The 16,801-nt window shown below is 42.4% G+C and overlaps 1 protein-coding gene across 2 annotated transcripts; it reads left to right on the top strand.

Annotated features, from left to right (window-relative positions):
• The first annotated feature begins 1,351 nt into the window (after positions 1–1,351).
• LOC119173650 (transcription cofactor vestigial-like protein 4) lies at positions 1,352–13,228 on the top strand. 2 transcript variants are annotated; one of them, XM_075896105.1, is made up of 3 exons: positions 1,368–1,997; positions 8,362–8,842; positions 12,852–13,228. In XM_075896105.1, exons 1-2 carry the CDS (start codon positions 1,981–1,983, stop codon positions 8,816–8,818), a joined length of 474 nt encoding a protein of 157 aa, XP_075752220.1. In that variant the 5' UTR covers positions 1,368–1,980; the 3' UTR covers positions 8,819–8,842; positions 12,852–13,228. The 2 variants fall into 2 exon arrangements, with proteins under 2 accessions (XP_037280342.2, XP_075752220.1); XM_037424445.2 differs by lacking the exon at positions 12,852–13,228 and having other exon boundaries at positions 1,352–1,997; positions 8,362–8,848.
• The last annotated feature ends 3,573 nt before the right edge of the window (positions 13,229–16,801 follow it).

Raw genomic sequence — 16,801 nt, 5'->3', positions numbered from 1 at the left:
TGAGCTATCCGCTGAGCGTCTGCTCTTCGCTGATTTCGCATAGAGAAAGAAAAAAAAAGTTGTTTTCTTTCTCTATGGCTTTGTACTCCACACTGGCAAAGCCGGCAGCATGGACTGGCATGCCTTGAAGGATTTCGGGTTTTGTAAAGTTAGTACATCATACGTAGACAGCGCATTCGGTTGGCTTTTGTTATTGCAGTCTTCGTCTCACCCAAAATTGTTTATGAGTTTGTTGAGCATTTCGGCTATCAAGAGCGTGAGAAGAGTGCCTCAGAGAAAACACACACACACACACACACACACACACACACACACACACACACACACACACACACACACACACACACACACACACACACACACACACACACACACACACACACACACGCGCGCGCGCATGCACACACACAAAAACGAATCATTTCCCTTACTTCCCCAAAATATCAGCTGTCGCCACGGGAACACGCTTCCACAAAGAAAAAAAAAAAAACGCCGGGTAGAAATGAACAGACATGGCGCATGTTGTTCTTGATTGGTTTATGAAATCATGGAGTTAACTGCACTGTCATATGAAGGTACCAGAAATAAATGGGCCTAATTTGTAAAAATTCTTCAATCCAAAGTGACTAAACCAAAAATAAAATAATGCACTTTGAAAACTGGAACAACACTTTCACATCTATAGAAATGTTGCCGCGAAATTTAAAACCTTTTGTCATCTTTTTTTTTTCGTTTGTTCATCGTGCTTGAATTAACGGTAGCGAAGGTCAAAAAGGAGAATTCGCCAGTCTGAATTGAGTCATTGGCTAACTTAAGCATCCTTCTCAGGCAGTTTTAATTCAACAAATCAAGAACTTGCACCAGGTCGACAGCTGTAATTGTTATGATTTTATTAAATACAAGGGCAAAATTTTTGCTACGTGATAAATCAAGCCTTTGCAAACTTTAAGGACCACATTTTTGCTCTGTTATAAATGCATGACGTCAAAATTACCCAGCATGCGCATTAAACAGTGATCGTGCGTTTACCGCGGATTTCGTCATTATTTCATTTTTGCTTCGTAAAATATGGGGCGGCCTCGGGTAAAATTGTGTTACAGCGTGCGAAAGGCTTCCTTTATGTGATACGGTATGCGGTGCTGCGGGCGTTTAAAAATACCTACAGCAGTGAACGAAAGCAGCGCGCAAGTGAGCGTTCCATTTCGCCACAACTGGCCAAGATAGATACAATACAAGGAATGTATATCTGGAATTTACGCTTCAAACACGCAATCATGCCGATATATATGACTCTCATCTCCTTTCTTCTTCGTTGACAAAAACACGCCACTGGTCTGCCCATTGAGCAAAGAATACGGCTGCCGTGTTTTGCTCCATATTTCACGTAACGGCAGCGGAGTGGCGGCACGCTTCCTGGGCCGTCGAACTGGCTCGCAAAAAGAACGCAGCGGCGGCAGAGGAATGCGCATTCCTGCGCCCGCCGGAGCTCGACCAATGGGCGTCGTCGGCGGTGACCACGTGACCCACGGCATTCCGCGCGTGCTTCTGCTGCAGTCGTTGGAATGCGCGCTGCTGCTTCTGCTGCTGTTTTTGTCTGAACTTCGGCGACGCGGCTGGCGATTCCTGACGAGGAATTCTTCGATGCTCGGCGCACGAAGAGACGTGAGCGAAGGAAAGATTGTCACCGCTCGTTGCGGACCTCAAGTTTCGCACTGACCGTGGCCGTACCATCTCCGCGCGGGTGTTACCTCCTGCCGGCATTCCTCTGCCGACGAGCGTTGGTGCGCCAACGCGCATCCTACTGCCCTGTTGATCAGCTGACAGCTCGGGCGACCGTCGTTACGCGGACTTCCTCACCTGTTTCGTTCTGTTCACCGTGCTGGCCACGCTGGATAAGATCGGCACCCCTAGCGTTTAGCGCGCATAGCTACAGCTGGGTCTCCTCCGCAGCGCCGTGTGCGCACTCCATCAACCGCGTTCATGCCTGTCCCAAAAATGTAGGTATACATTTTTGTGCCTATTTCTTCTTTACACTTGCTCAATGTTCCTCGCTCCTATAGCCCGGAATGCGCATGCCAGTCACTGCATGCGCTCTCTCGTGCAGCACCGGTAGATTCTTGTATTCAACTTTTTTTTTTTCTGCTTCCTCCCGCTCATTCTTTTTCTTTGAAGTACTGTGGAATGCGCAGACATAAACGTTAACTTCTCTCAACCTTAGCATCATTATGAATGTGATATAGGTATGACTGACGATAGCTTTGCTCAACGTTTAAATACCTCTCACAGCAGGAGAAAATAAATTATCATTTTCAGGTAATTTGTTTATAACTAAAAAATAAAATGTTTCACTCATCGTTTAATTTGTGTGGCACGCCAAACTTGTGACTAACCCTGGGTATGGTAAAGTAGGGAGCATTCGTAATTCATTAAGTAAACAGAGTACAAAGGTGCATGATGTACTTGTGCATCTGAAATAGGTAGTATAACTGATGAATGGTCGTATAATGACACAGTGAGCAAAGATATGTGTCATTAAAAGAATAAATAAAAAGCAAACAACAACAAAGGCATTGCAGGAATTATGATACTCAACGGATGTGACGGTGCAATCATTGCACGCTTTTTACGGTCCTTGCATGATAAAAGAAATGTTTGCTTCTCAAAACGCGTGAAATATATTTTTTTCATGGTTATATCTGGAAATCTACTCAGATGCCTTAAGTGTTACATATATTAGGTTCCTATTAAGCAAATGTGCCGCTGTTACATCTACAGCTTCCATGCTTTCGAAGCACTACTTACCTCTACGGTGCCTTTCACATTAAGAGGCGCTTGCTGCGTGTCATGTAGCTCGGACCTTCTTCCACACTTGCATCACTTCTTATATAGGTCTGTACTTGCCTTTTACACATACAAATAGATGGATTTCACTAACCTCACTGAGACAATCACGTTCCAGCACCAACATGGCAGGACACGAATTATGATGTCATGTCAGTGTCATCAGTAGCTCACAAGCTTGTTCCTTCGTTATGCACGCACAGAAGCCCAGCAACGTTCCAGTGATGTTATCACCCTGAAGCAGGTTAGTTGCTGTGTGCTTATATTGCTTTGGATATCCTCTAAGCTATCATGTTGGAGTCATGTAATGGGTGCATTACATCATGTAAAACATATGTATACTTGAAAATTAACTATTGGAATGTCTTATTTTTTGGGCACTTTGTGTCACCTCTTGTGCCTCATTTCTAGGATGAAAGGAAGTAGGGCTAGTTGGTCGTGCTCCACCATAAAATTAAACTACGTTGTGCATTTGCACTCTAGTGGAAAGAAATGGAAGACATCTGGAAAAGCACATTTTGCCAGAAAGGAAGGCAGGAATAACATGTGACTGTACATGCTTGGTGATTGCGGTTCCACCGATAAATCTGGCACACATGTGGCTCTGTGTGAGAGATAGCCATTCAGGCATAGCAAGTTTATCGAAGACTGGCTCATGCAGCGCACATGCATCCACTAGTATCGATATGCCTAGCCTTAAATGCTAGATGTGTTCCTTCGTTCATGTGCCCATATAAAACTGCACGTTCATCAATATTTTGGTTTATATTTACCAAGACAATGCAACGGACTCTGATAACCTGATTAATGGTCCCTTTGTGCAGCTGCTAATCTCCTATTTATGCCTACGACATGTCTGCCCTATGGAGCAGCGACATCAGATACCCTACACAGTGTCTCTATAGAATTCTGTAAAACTTGTTGGTATGCGTTTTGAAACACATCTGTGTTCTTGTTGTTCATGCGCTCTTCACGTCAGTGTGTAATGTTCCTAGCTTATCAGCAATTCTAATTATCTTTTCAACCTCAACACTTTTCGCTCAGCTGGCTGCTGTTTTGATGTTTGTGTGCTGTTTTTTTTAGGCTTTTTCTGCATCGGCTATAGCACTTCTCCACTGTTCTTCGGCTTGGAAAGATGCTACATCGCAACATCAAAATGCATTCCGTTATTGTTGGCCAGTCTAATGTTTTGACCAACACTGTTTTCCACTGCTCTTCCATGCATGTCATTGCTAGGCACTGATTAAATGGCTTGCAACACTAGTGCGTGTTGTGGTATCTACCACTCTGAATCATGATCCTTGGTCCACGATGCTTTTTGGCATTCTACGCTTGGCTACCATTGCTTCTGCCACTGTGCATGCACCAGCACCCAGAGTAAATGTCTTCTTCAGTATGAGCGTTTTGTAACTGAAGACAGTTTAAGGTACACGAAATACAAAAACATTTTTCTCATTTTAGTATTTAGTGTACCTTTAACTGGCTAAAACAGCACACAAACATCAAAACAACAGTGAGCTGAGTAAAAAGTATTGAGGTTGAAAGGATAATTAGAATCGCTGATAAGTTAGGAATAACAATCACTGGTGTGAAGATAAAAAAAGAGCACGTGGACAACAAGAACACAGATGTGTTTTAAAAGGCATACCAATGAGTTTTACCAAATGCTATAGAGACCCAGTGAAGGGTATCTGAGGTCGCTGCTCCATAGGGCAGACATGTCGTAGATTTTCAAAATTTAAGAAATGCAACTCTATCCACAAGAAGACAAGGGCAAAGAAGAAAATGCTGGTGGCAACACCTGTAAATTCTCACACAATCGACCGTGGCAATCACAGATTCTGACAGCACCTAATAAATCTTACTTAGGTTTTTAATCAATGAAAATTGGAGTACACTCTGCTCTCCAAAGGCCAGAGACATTAAACGGCACATGCAAGACATTTAGCTGAAATGTTGGGGCTGAAATATGAAAGAAGTGACTTGAAATGCACGACATTGTGCTAACATTGTTGCACAAAGGTTTCTGCGAAAAATCTAAAAATGAAACTCTGACCTCTATTTTCTCTTTTAATAATGAGTAAATGTTCAGAATATTAACATAAAAATGCTCAAGCATTAATTTGTCAGAACCAAGTGATTCTTTGTTTCACTTTGTGTCCCTTTATTAAAGTGATTCTGAAATTTTCTGAATTCTTCTTGGATGCCTCGTTGTTGTGCATTGTCTTCGTTGTGGTACATAGGTTTATATTCATAGAGGTTCAGCAATGGTTGAACTGTTTTCATTGTCTCTGTTCTCAGCGAGATCTTAGTCATTCACGTCTTCTACTTCATAGTTTAGTATTTTGATGATAGTTTTTATTGTACAGCATGATGAAGTTTTCACTACAACATTGGTATTTCACATTCCACTCTGGTTCTTTTTTTTCTTCGTCTTTTGCCGCTAAGCTGCAGTGATATAGTAATTCTTGAGCATGGCAGATCGGTAAATTTGATATGGCATTGTCTTTTGATTGGCATAGCTCAGGTCATAGATGGAGAGTACAGGAGAGCTGGAGGGTTCAGACCTTTTCCCGGCAGCCCAGGATACTTCTAAGAGCTTGGCTAAGGCTTTCGTCTACTGGCAACAGACTGTTGGCCATCCTGTTTTACAGCTATTTCACGGGGGACTATTCATGTCCGCTCGTTCACCTTTCATGCTTTTAAAATTCAATCACGGGGCAGTCCAAGGCCGTGGTCACATTGAGAATGAATTCACAGGGCGATGCCAATTGCGGCATTTGCATGGCTTTCGTGCAAAACAGGTACAGAATGCACTAATACGTACAGGACAATTAAAGTTTGTTTATGCAACAGACATTTGTTAATTATCTTCGTATTGCTTTCAATAAGTCTTTCTCACTCACTATGCATATATATATATATATATATATATATATATATATATATATATATATATATATATATATATATATATATATATATATATATATAAAGGGAGACAAAAAGAAATGTGGAAGAGTAAGCCGACTGCCCTGCCCCTTCTGGGAATGTTAAAACTCTCCGCCTATGGCTCAGCTTGAGCGCCGAGGAAAATGTGGCTAGCGTGTCTGGTACATTTCCTGGCACATACAAACCCTTCTTTTTTTCGTTATTAGCTCATGAAAACACAACACTCATGAAAAGCGTAAATGAAAAGCATACTAGACCTCTGCAAACCTACCGAAAAAGGTTCAATTCTTTGTAAAGGAAAGAGGGTGAGCTCACACTTGTGCCAGAATATTTTGCTGTTGCTACAGCCCTACTCGTCTTATTAGTGTGCATATGGTTATCAGTGTTTGAATTAATATTACTGGCTTGATTTGTTGTTTTCATTGTCGTATTCTTGAACGCGGACCGTTTTGACGGTTGAGTTTCATGTTTCTATTCAAGTGATGCTTGCTGAATAGTTCATAAAAACGCATAATCATGTACAGAAATTCGGGTGAGTTTGTACTTGGTCCACAGTCGTATTAGGAGTGCATAATAATATAATGCCTATTAAGAATGACTTTTTTAAAACTCAGATGCAATAGCTGTTCTTCGGTTTTTAGATGGTGCTTTCACGCATGTTTCCATGTTTGGTGTATAATAAAACCTGGCTAGTTTCTGTGAATAAGCTTTAGTTTGAAGTGTTTGCTTCGTCTGTCTGTAAGTCTGTCCGTCTGTCTGCCTGTCTGGCTAAACCACACTCGTCACGCCATCTAGTAGTCACTTCACGTACTTTAACAGCGCAGTGCCATCTAGTGAACATTGTAAGAAGCAAGGGGTGGCTACTACAGTGGAGGGACTGGGCCACATCATAGGGAGCTTTGCCTTTAAAAGTGTTGCAGGACCCTTTCAAGTTCAAGTATCAAGATGCCAAGTTGTAAAGTTCAAGCAACTATGAGATCGGGCCAACATTTGGGAACAGGTCAACTGCTACTGTGGGTGAAACCCAAAAAAATGCAATGTCGAAAGAAAGAAAGAAATAAGAGAAAACAAGGCAACTGAACATTATGTGCATTTGAGTAGTGCAGCCCTTGCATTGAATATGTATATTATAAATAAATGAAAGCTATGCATGTTGCATCAAACTCATACTAAGTGGTAATCCTTGTTTGTCTCTGAGCAATGAAAGAGCATCCAATGAGTATAAATGTACACAACCAAAAATGTTTGTTTTAAGTGTGTTTATGTATAGGAGAGTTGAATGAACGAAGAAAGTTCTGTCCACTTACCGCAGCATTATGGTGCAAATTTTCAGAATCACAAAAATGACAGTGATGGATCATGTGATGTCAGCTAGAGCACATAAGACTAGAAAGCAGACTCTATCTGTCAAAGTAAAACTGAAAAATGACTGCACCCATAAAATGAATGAAAAAGGACTGCACGCAAAAAGCTCTTTACTTAGGACCACTGGTCGAGTGCTTTTACAGTGGCTCTCTGAAATTGTGTCCTTTATTTCACACTTTAAACATGTTAAAATAATGAGTTCTGCTGACTCAGTTCTGAATTCACTTCTAGTTAGAAATGAAGTGTTCTCTGAAGCAGGCATTCATAGGCTTCTTAATTCATATCACATTAAATTGCATTGTTTGTGTTGCTGAGACACTAAAAGGTCAGGTAGCATTACTTACTAAACTATTAGTCACTTGGTGTAGCCACTGTACGGATGCAATTTGCACGTATCTGTGCACCCTTGACATACTATAAACACTGACACGTCTGATTATTTCGTCATTATCATCAGCCTGTTTTGCGTCTTTTGCGGGACGAAGGGCTCTTCCAATAATCACTAACCCACATCATCATGCACGAGTCAATTCCATTTTATGCCTCTAAATATTTAGGTTTCCTCACTCTAACCAACCCTTTGCCATCCTCGGCCACGCTTCTTATTTCTTGGTATTCATTCACACATTCTAACTGGCCATCTGTTTTCATCCTTGTCACAATGTCACCTACAGTGGTTCATTTTTTTCTCCCAATGTCAGCCGTAATATTGTTGACTCATGTTTCTCCATTTAAAAATAATAGAGCTTTGTGAATATCACACTACAAGTTATTGGGTATACTGATAAGTTGTAATGTGCTGAGCCAAGTATAAACATTCATTGAATCTATTGTTTTTTTATCTGCTGCTCGTAGTAATGATGCATAGTTCGTCGTAGTGCATCTGCTAAGAGTTTTGAAAACTGGGCGAGCTTGAAATTCATACCTACTGAAGCAGGGGACTAGAATAAGTGGATGACAGAGGCACAGATGCTATGTTGTCCACTTCTTCTGGTACCATGTTTCTCATGTACTTCAGTGAAGAACAGTTGTTCTGTCATACTAAGCAAAAACCGAGTGAGAGAATTTAAGCTCCATTGAAAGGTGAGTATGAAAAATAATTTTTGGCATTCTCCTGGGCTCTTGCTGGGCAGTGAATGTTTCATAGGGGACTGATGTACTGGTCCTACATGGAAGATGTGGTTGCATTGGAATTTTGTACAGGTGTGGTCCTACAGCAGCCGAGAAGCGCAAGCTTCCGTTACCCCTTACGACGTCTTCATCATCGGCACCTCCCAGTGAAAAGCAGCCCCGGTTGTATGACAATGGTTCCGTTGATGTCGAGCCATTGCAGCCACTCGACATGCGACGCTCGCGGCCTTCGGTGATTCGGCGCTGCTCAGCAGCAGTGCGGCCCTCGCATGAAGAGCGGGAGCCGTCGAGGTTGCTGAGGAGCTCAACAACCACAGTGTCCGGCATGACGGGCATGCGCGGACCTTTCGATCAACCGGACCCCGCGGTGGAGGCGCACTTCAGAAGGTCACTTGGGCCTCAGTACGCGGCTCTGTTTGCTGGACCAACCGAACCTGCCAGTTCGGCACTCACCGTGGACGACCACTTCGCTCGGGCGCTTGGGCCAGACACTTGGTTGCGCCTTCAGGATGGCCTGACCTCCTCTTGACTGACGCAGCAACGTCAATCGCCGGTGCGTTCATGGCGACGTTGCATATGCTGGGGAAGTGAGATCAAGTCAGGCCCACAAATCAGGCAATCTAGGCTGCGAACCCAATAGGGCTTTGCAAGCACTTTTGCTCTGTCTACTTTACTAGACCTACATACACTGGATAATGCAAAAATGAAAACTGACTTTATAGTTTATTCCAACATGATGATTCCTGTGTGTGGATAACGTTATCACTTGAGAATTTTTATGGCAGAAACTGTGGTTTGTAGCTGTGACCTCTACCAACTTCAACGCTTTGGGCACCAACACGTAACTGAAAAATAGAGACTCTGCAAGGCAGTGCGTCACTGAATTTTTTGTTTTCATTGGTTCGACATACACTAAGTCAGGAACCAGGTCATTGCAGAGCTGAGTTGAAAACAATCACGAAGTAAAAATAGAACAATCAAATAGAAATGTGAATTATGATTTTGCACTGTTCGGCCATTCCAGTACAGGTGAATCGATGGCAGTTATAAATGTTGGAAAATTATACCTTATTCTTATGTCTGCACTGAGAATGACGGAGGAAAAAGCATCAATCTAACATAAAAGAATTTTCACTGCTTCTTCATGCTTCACGTATCATGAAAGCTTGAAGAACACTTGATGTTTGACTTCAGAGGTAGAACACAGTAGCTTAATCACGAACCTGAGTACAACGCCTTCACATTCATTAGTCAGGCTTCACTTTTTGGTGGACACCTCTACAGTGCTGCAGGGTAAAAAATGTCTGTACGTGCAAAAATCTTTCTTAGAGATACAACCTAATAAAGTGAAGCTTTCGGCTAGTAGTTGCTGTAGCTTTATGAAATTCGAACAGCGCGAATCCAACATGGAGATACAAGAAGAGACCGATAAGCTCTTGTCTGAGTCTCTTCTTGGATCACTGTGCTGATTTTGTGCTGCTCTTACTCTCTTAGAGCACATGCCTTCTGCAAGCATAGTGGCGAAGTGCCCAGTACACCACATTTAATCATTTACCGAATCAGTGGAGTACTCTCTACGCATCGGTGTGGCATAATGTTCCTCTATACAGCTGCACACTTTGTTGATGCTGTTGCTGCTGATGATCCCGAGTGCTTTCTAATGAGTAGGTCTTTAGACCACCCATTTGTTGTCCCGTTCATGTGGTGCGTCACCTTATGCAATTTTATGCTTCTTCCACACAGTGTTACATCTGCTAACTAGACTTTCTGGCCTGCATCACCCAATTAAAAAGTTTTTTTTTTTTCGGAATAGCTTCAACCGTTGGCATGGTTCTGTGATAGAACATGGCTGCCACGTAGAAGGCATGGGTTTGATTCCGGATGGAGCCCCTAGGCTTCATTATATGAATCCACCGTGACATTAAGAAAATGCTACTGGCACCAGAGTTTTTGTGACATGGGCTCTTTATCACTATTGTGCTAAAAGACAATATAGAGACTGTATAAACCTAGTTCAAAGGCTGCGATGAGGAAATGTAGTGTAAGAAACTGTGCAAATTTAATTACCATTAATTCATCTTTTGAGTGCTCAATCACGATTCAAGCAAGAGAGGCACAATGTGTGAATATTAAAAAAAAAATGAAAAATTTAAACGTGATGTGTGGAAAAATTACCAATTATAATAGCAGTGAATAAGCCACAAACCTTGATGACATGCTGAAGAAATGAGCTGTGTAAATAAGAAAATTTTGCATGCAAAGCAAATTTGAATATTAAAGTGCGAGTGTATATCAAATTGAATATTTTTTTAATTATTCGTGGCAAAACTGCAGAAAAAAATTTGGAGACGATTCTTTAGCACATGAGACAAGGAAAGACATGGAAATTTTCAAGGCTTGCTTTTCTGTTAGACACAATATTAATGAGAATCAATGCAAAATAATGCCAAGAAGAGCATTATTGCCTTGGCATAATTGTCTGTTAGTTCTTATGAAATTGAAACAAGCAAGTTTTTCTTTTTGCTAGGTTGATCAAGCACTGATGGGGTGATGTTCCATGGTTGTTTTATTAAGATTGATGCAATGTGGAGGCTGAATTGTATGTATGTACAGCATTTGGTGCAACCAAGATGTTGCTGACAACACTTGGCACGTGAAAGGCAACGATATTGTATTCTCAGCCTGATTTTCTTTTTCAACTTCTCTGGAAGCCCAACTGACGTGGCAGACAAGGGTGTGCTGCCTTCCAGTTCAGAGTTCCAAATCTGTCTTGTAGACATCAATATATAAGAACATCTGAAAATTAGCTCGCTAAAAGTCTTTGGTATCTGATTTCGCTGACTTTCCACCTTAATTTTAGGGGGTTTCAAAATAAGCAGCACCCAAGGAAATAGAGAGCACGGGATGAATCGCGCAGTCCTGTCTCCTTCTTTTTCTTGTGTGCTGTTTATTTCGCGCGCCCCTCTTTTGGAAACCGGCACCAACTCGCCCAACATTTTATTTTACCGTTACTCGAGCCAATACACTTGCGACCGTAGCGGAACTTGAAAGGCCGCTTTGCCATAATATAGAAGTGTATTGAGACGAAGCATATTAAGAAAACTGGAGGGGCACTTTGCAGGTTGTTTTCGAGAAATTCGAGCGTAGTAAAGCGTTAAAAGAAGCTTTGCCGCAATATAAGTGTGTGATGAAGTGATGCATATATAAAATCTAAAGTGGTCACTTTTAATTGGACTGACAGTCTTTAAAAAATTCGACCGTAGCGGAGTGTTAAAGGCAGCTTTGCCGCAATACGAGTGTGTGATAAGATGAAGCTAAAAATTGACAGAAAATTTTTTTTTCAATTTTTTTTTGCCCACAATTTCGTGTCGAGCTATTTGAAAAACATTATAGAAATATTCGATTTGGTTCACATTTAAATACTTGAATTCTCTTTGCACTCGAAATTTCGATATTTGCACAGCTCAAGAAACTTATTTTAAATAAGTTTATGGCTACATCTTCTGTTCACGTTTTGCAGATGACTTGTGTGTGTCCACACAAATCTGTGTCATAACTGATCTCGTTTTCGGAACTTTCGTGTCAGGGCTCCTCTTGCTGTCTGAGAACTGGGAGGTCATTTGACGTCCACGACATTTGCCGATTGGTTGTGATTCTCATAATGTAGCTTCACACCATGCACTACAATGCAGTCTAACCGCTTTATGGAGGACACTGATGTAACTGAAAAATGGGTATAACTGATCGCCTACATTATAACAGAGGTTGACAAGAAAAAAAATTTGGGAGGATGCTTGAGCTTTGTCGTCAAGACTAAAATGCGACAGTGTAATCGGCCCCTAGCACATCACCTTCATTCTTGTTGTAAAAAAAAAAAAAAGGAACTTTTGTGCAGGTAACATTGGCCATTTCAAATTATCCGAGGATGTTTACTTGATGTGTAGTTCCCAAGTGCCCATTATGGCATTACACCCATTGGCATTGGCAGAGGGGTGCACCTGTCCCCCTCAAGCTTCAGCAGCACTTGCCCTCAGCCAAGCTACACCACTGCTTTCCCCTCTCCCAGCCGCAATGTAACACTGGTTTGCACGCCCCCCTCTAAAGAAACCCTGCTGACGACCATGATTACACAATAGTTCTTCACTTTGCTAATTGGCAAAGTACCCAGTACTACTCGTCTGAAAGATGCCATGTGCACTTGCGCAGCTGCACACTTTGCGATGGGCGGGCAGCTTTAAACCACCCGCTCATTGCACGATTCACATGTTTTGACACCTGGTGTGATTTTAGGATTGTGCTATGCATCAAACTACATGCATTAGAAAGCCTTCTTTCACCACATGACCCTCATATAGTGTTTTTTTTTCCATTATTATTCCATGTATAAATCATTTCTCGTTCCTCTTTACATGTACATTGCGACATGTCTTGATTGCATTTCTTTTTTGGGTATTGGGTAAAAGGTGAATTCACAGGGTTTTCTCGCTTACATGCAATATCTTCTCGAAATCTCCAAACAATCTTTCATCCAAAAACTCATTTTCCTCTTCTTGTTTGTGCAGGTGTGTAAATAAACTCTTCTGCAGCGAATCCTTGGCCCGGTGTACAGGAAGCCTCCTACAATGCGCCTCACCGTCTTCTGGACTGGGGAGCACTTCCTGCATGGCGTTACCCGGTACTTTTGCAGAGGAGTCCTTGTACAGAATATATGTGTCGCTTAACAACGTCTTTAAGAACAATCTCGGGAAAGAACGTGCAACAGCCCTGTAGGCCTTGTGGTGTACAAGGTAGCATAAACACTAGGAGTGCAACAATTGACGACCCAATGGTCATCATGTGGAGCTCTCAGTGAACACTGACCCTTCGCTGTGTCTATCACTTGGGCTGGTTGGTTGTATATGGTTCCTAATAAAAGCACAGATATATTTGTGACCTTTAAGTGGTAGTTGTTCATGTTGCCATCATTCTAGTTCCATACAGCTGAGTCGGCATGTCTTTTCCCACTTTCGAGTTCTGCCTGAAACGTAGATGCACAGCGCGATGAATTACACTGAAATGGAGTGTTCTGTCTGCCAAGAGAACACGAATGACGAAAGCGTTTTTTCTCGTATTAGTACATGACACTTTGCCAATACTGAAAGCACCACCTTTACCCCGATAATATGAGAAAACGTGTGGCAAGAAAATACATGCTGCCTTGAAATTCCTGCAGTAGGTCGTCATGACGTGATTGATTCTGAAGGTGTCTGCTAGGGCCTAAGTAACTGCTTATTACTAAAAACTATTTAATTTACATTATGCAACAATAATGGACACGAAATTTTAACATAGCAAGTTTTATTTATTCAAACCAACATGGCCTAGGTAGATAAGAGGACTGATATTGGTAACATGACACGGATGATGTGCTGAAGCTTCTGTGAAAAATATCAAACATACGAATTCGACCTTTAATTTTTCTTGTAAATCCCATGGTGCCAAGGTTACCGGAGTTCTGAAAGGTAATTTGCTTGTGTAAACTGATTTAGTGTTTCAGTTAAGTGTCCTTTAATGACATAATAAAGAAAAAGACCATATTTCTCAGATCAACAAGTTACTCTTTCATGATGCCAAAATCACCATGCTTGCTGCAAGAAGATGCTTGGTAAGTGAAAAAGTGTGTGAAAGAAAATACAGCTGCAGATATTGATTTTTATGGCACGATATTGCAGCATTCTTGACAAGTGACAAGAGCCTGGTCCTGAGTCGGCCATCGTACCACAGTGCCTGGATTACCCACCACTAAATACTGAGCATAAGGACAATACCGTTCTGAAAGGAGTGTGCTCAGCACGCGGCCTATCTTCGAGTCTGCTACTGTGCCAACATTCTTTTCTAGATACTACTCTGCTATCCAGCTGGCAACAGTACTAAAAAACGCCCACTTTGACAATACTTCAGGCCACGACACTGCAACCGTTGGGATGCCACGCTCACTTTTCATGCTTGTACAGGTTGATTTAAACGGTGCTTATTCTTTTCGCGACAATGATGTGTTCTTATTAGCAGTGTCGTGGTCACCCAACTCAATGAAGTGTTTTCACGATAGTGTTATGTATCTGTTGTGCCTACTGCTGCTTGGTGCTATCGAGGCAAACCCGGGTCTGATGGCTAAATCGCAAGAAGAAAAGCTTGATTTTGTATTCAATACTGTTCAAAGACTGGATTCAAGCAGTGCAGGTATTTTTGAATGTGTTAAGAAGGTGCTTTAAATTCATATCGATTGTGGGGTCTCGAATGGGCAAGCGCCATCACCTCCCTCTTGGAGTGAACGGACACAGCTGACGCGGTCGGAACAAACCAAACAACACATTTATTTAACTACTTTTGAACGACGATATCGTCAGCTGAGTTATGATTCCATCAATCGTGATCGTCACGCTAGGACATGCTTACACAATAGTAAACAACACTAAACAACATGATAAACAAGGCGGTGTCGCTAACGCCTGACTCACGAAGTGGGCCCACCGCAGACAGCCCGCGGTGCTGACCACGGCAGACTCACCTCCGGAGGCAACCGTCTGCACCACCGCCCCACGCCAAAAGAGACTCGCTCAACTCTCTCGCCCGCCAACAAGGCTTGCCTTCCGCCAGGGGTCACGGGTGGATGGATTGATCTTGCTGTACCCTTTAGATCGAGCGGTGGCCAACACCACCTAGCAGTAATACTTAGTGAGCCAACAACTAGATTTATCTTTTTTTTCCCTTTAAATGGTGAAGTAAAGGACTGGTACTCTGCAGTGAGGGGTTTAATTTTCACTCGTGCCTTGACTTTAGCCACCAATCAGATAACCTCCTTCTAGTTAATTCTACCTGCTTAAGGTCTACCTTACCCTCCCTGTCCCTAAACCCCGTGCTTTGAAAAACTCTGCGCCATCATCCTGAACTATAGGGTGAAGCCCTTTACAGAACATTTTCAAGTGTTCGGTAGTTTCCCCCTCCTCTCCACACGCACTGCATACTGCGTCTACCCCTTCGTATTTGGCTCGATATGCCTTGGTTCGCAGTACTGCCGTCCTGGCCTCAAACAGTAGAGAACTACCCCGAGTATTATCATAGATCCTTTCCTTGGCAATTTCCTAGCTGCTTAAAAGTTCGATAGATCTCTAGTGCGGACTTCTTAATCATGCCCATTCTCCACATGTCAGTCTCAGTTTCCTTCACTTTCTTCTTAACGGATAATTCTTTTTGGTTTGGCCCCCTGCTGTTTTCCAGGTATTTACCAGTCAATTTTCTGGTTCGCTTCCTCCATTTTGTATCGACATTCTTCATGTACAAGTAGCTGAATACCTTCCTAGCCCAACGCTCCTCCCCCATTTCTCTCAATCGCCTCTCAAATTTTATCTTCCTGCTAGCATCCCTGCCCTCAAATGATGTCCATCCCATATCAGCTTGTACTCCCTGATTTCGTGTATTCCCGTGCGCTCCTAAAGCAAGCCTACCTATTCCACGTTGCTTAATTTCCAATCTTGCTTGAACTTCTGATCTCATGCACAAGATCGCATTGCCGAACGTCAGCCCAGGAACCATGACCCCTTTCCATATTCCTCTCACAACATCATACCTATTGTAATTCCACAGTGTCCTATTTTTCATCACTGCTGCATTCCTGTTACCTTTAGTCGTCACGTATATTTCGTGTTCCCTCAGGTACTCGGTCCCATTGCTTATCCATACGCCCAGATATTTGTATTTATCTGTTATCTCTAGCGTGACCTCCTGTATTCTAAGCTCACTACCTTCGTTATCATTCAAAATCATGACTGTTGATTTTTCCTTACTGAATCTGAAATCTAACCTATCTCCCTCATTACCGCAGATGTCCATCAATCTCTGCAAATCTTCCTTGTTGTTGGCCATTAGCACTATATCATCTGCGTACATTAATGCTGGTAGTGCCTGATCAATGAGTTTTCCTTGTTTGACTAAAGAGAGGTTGAAGCCCAGTCCACTTCCCTCTAATTTGGCCTCTAATCCTTGCAGGTACATCATGAATAACAAGGGTGACAGGGGACACCCCTGCCTAAGCCCCCGTTTTACCTCTGCAGGCTTGGATACCTGTTTTTCCTACTTTATAACTACCTTGTTACCTTTATAGATATCCTTTAAAAGATTAGTGACTACATGTTCCACGCCTAGTGCGTCCAGTATTCCCCACAATTCCTCTTGAACCACGCTATCGTACGCTCCCTTGATATCCAAAAATGCTAGCCACAGGGGCCTCTGTTCCTTTTCTGTTATTTCTATGCACTGCGTCAGTGAGAACAGATTGTCTTTCAGCCTCCTGTGTTTCCGAAAACCATTCTGCAGTTCTCCCAGCACCCCCTCATCCTCTGTCCATGCCTGCAGTCTTTCCTTTATAATCTGCATCGCCAGCCTGTAGACCACTGATGTAACTGTTATGGGACGGTAGTTGTTTATGTCAGCTTTGTCCCCCTTTCCTTTACAGATCATGCTCATCCTGCTAAGT

This window comes from Rhipicephalus microplus, chromosome 5 (assembly GCF_043290135.1).
Source record: "Rhipicephalus microplus isolate Deutch F79 chromosome 5, USDA_Rmic, whole genome shotgun sequence".
Taxonomy (NCBI): domain Eukaryota; kingdom Metazoa; phylum Arthropoda; class Arachnida; order Ixodida; family Ixodidae; genus Rhipicephalus; species Rhipicephalus microplus.
This window is presented reverse-complemented; position numbering and strand designations above follow the sequence as displayed.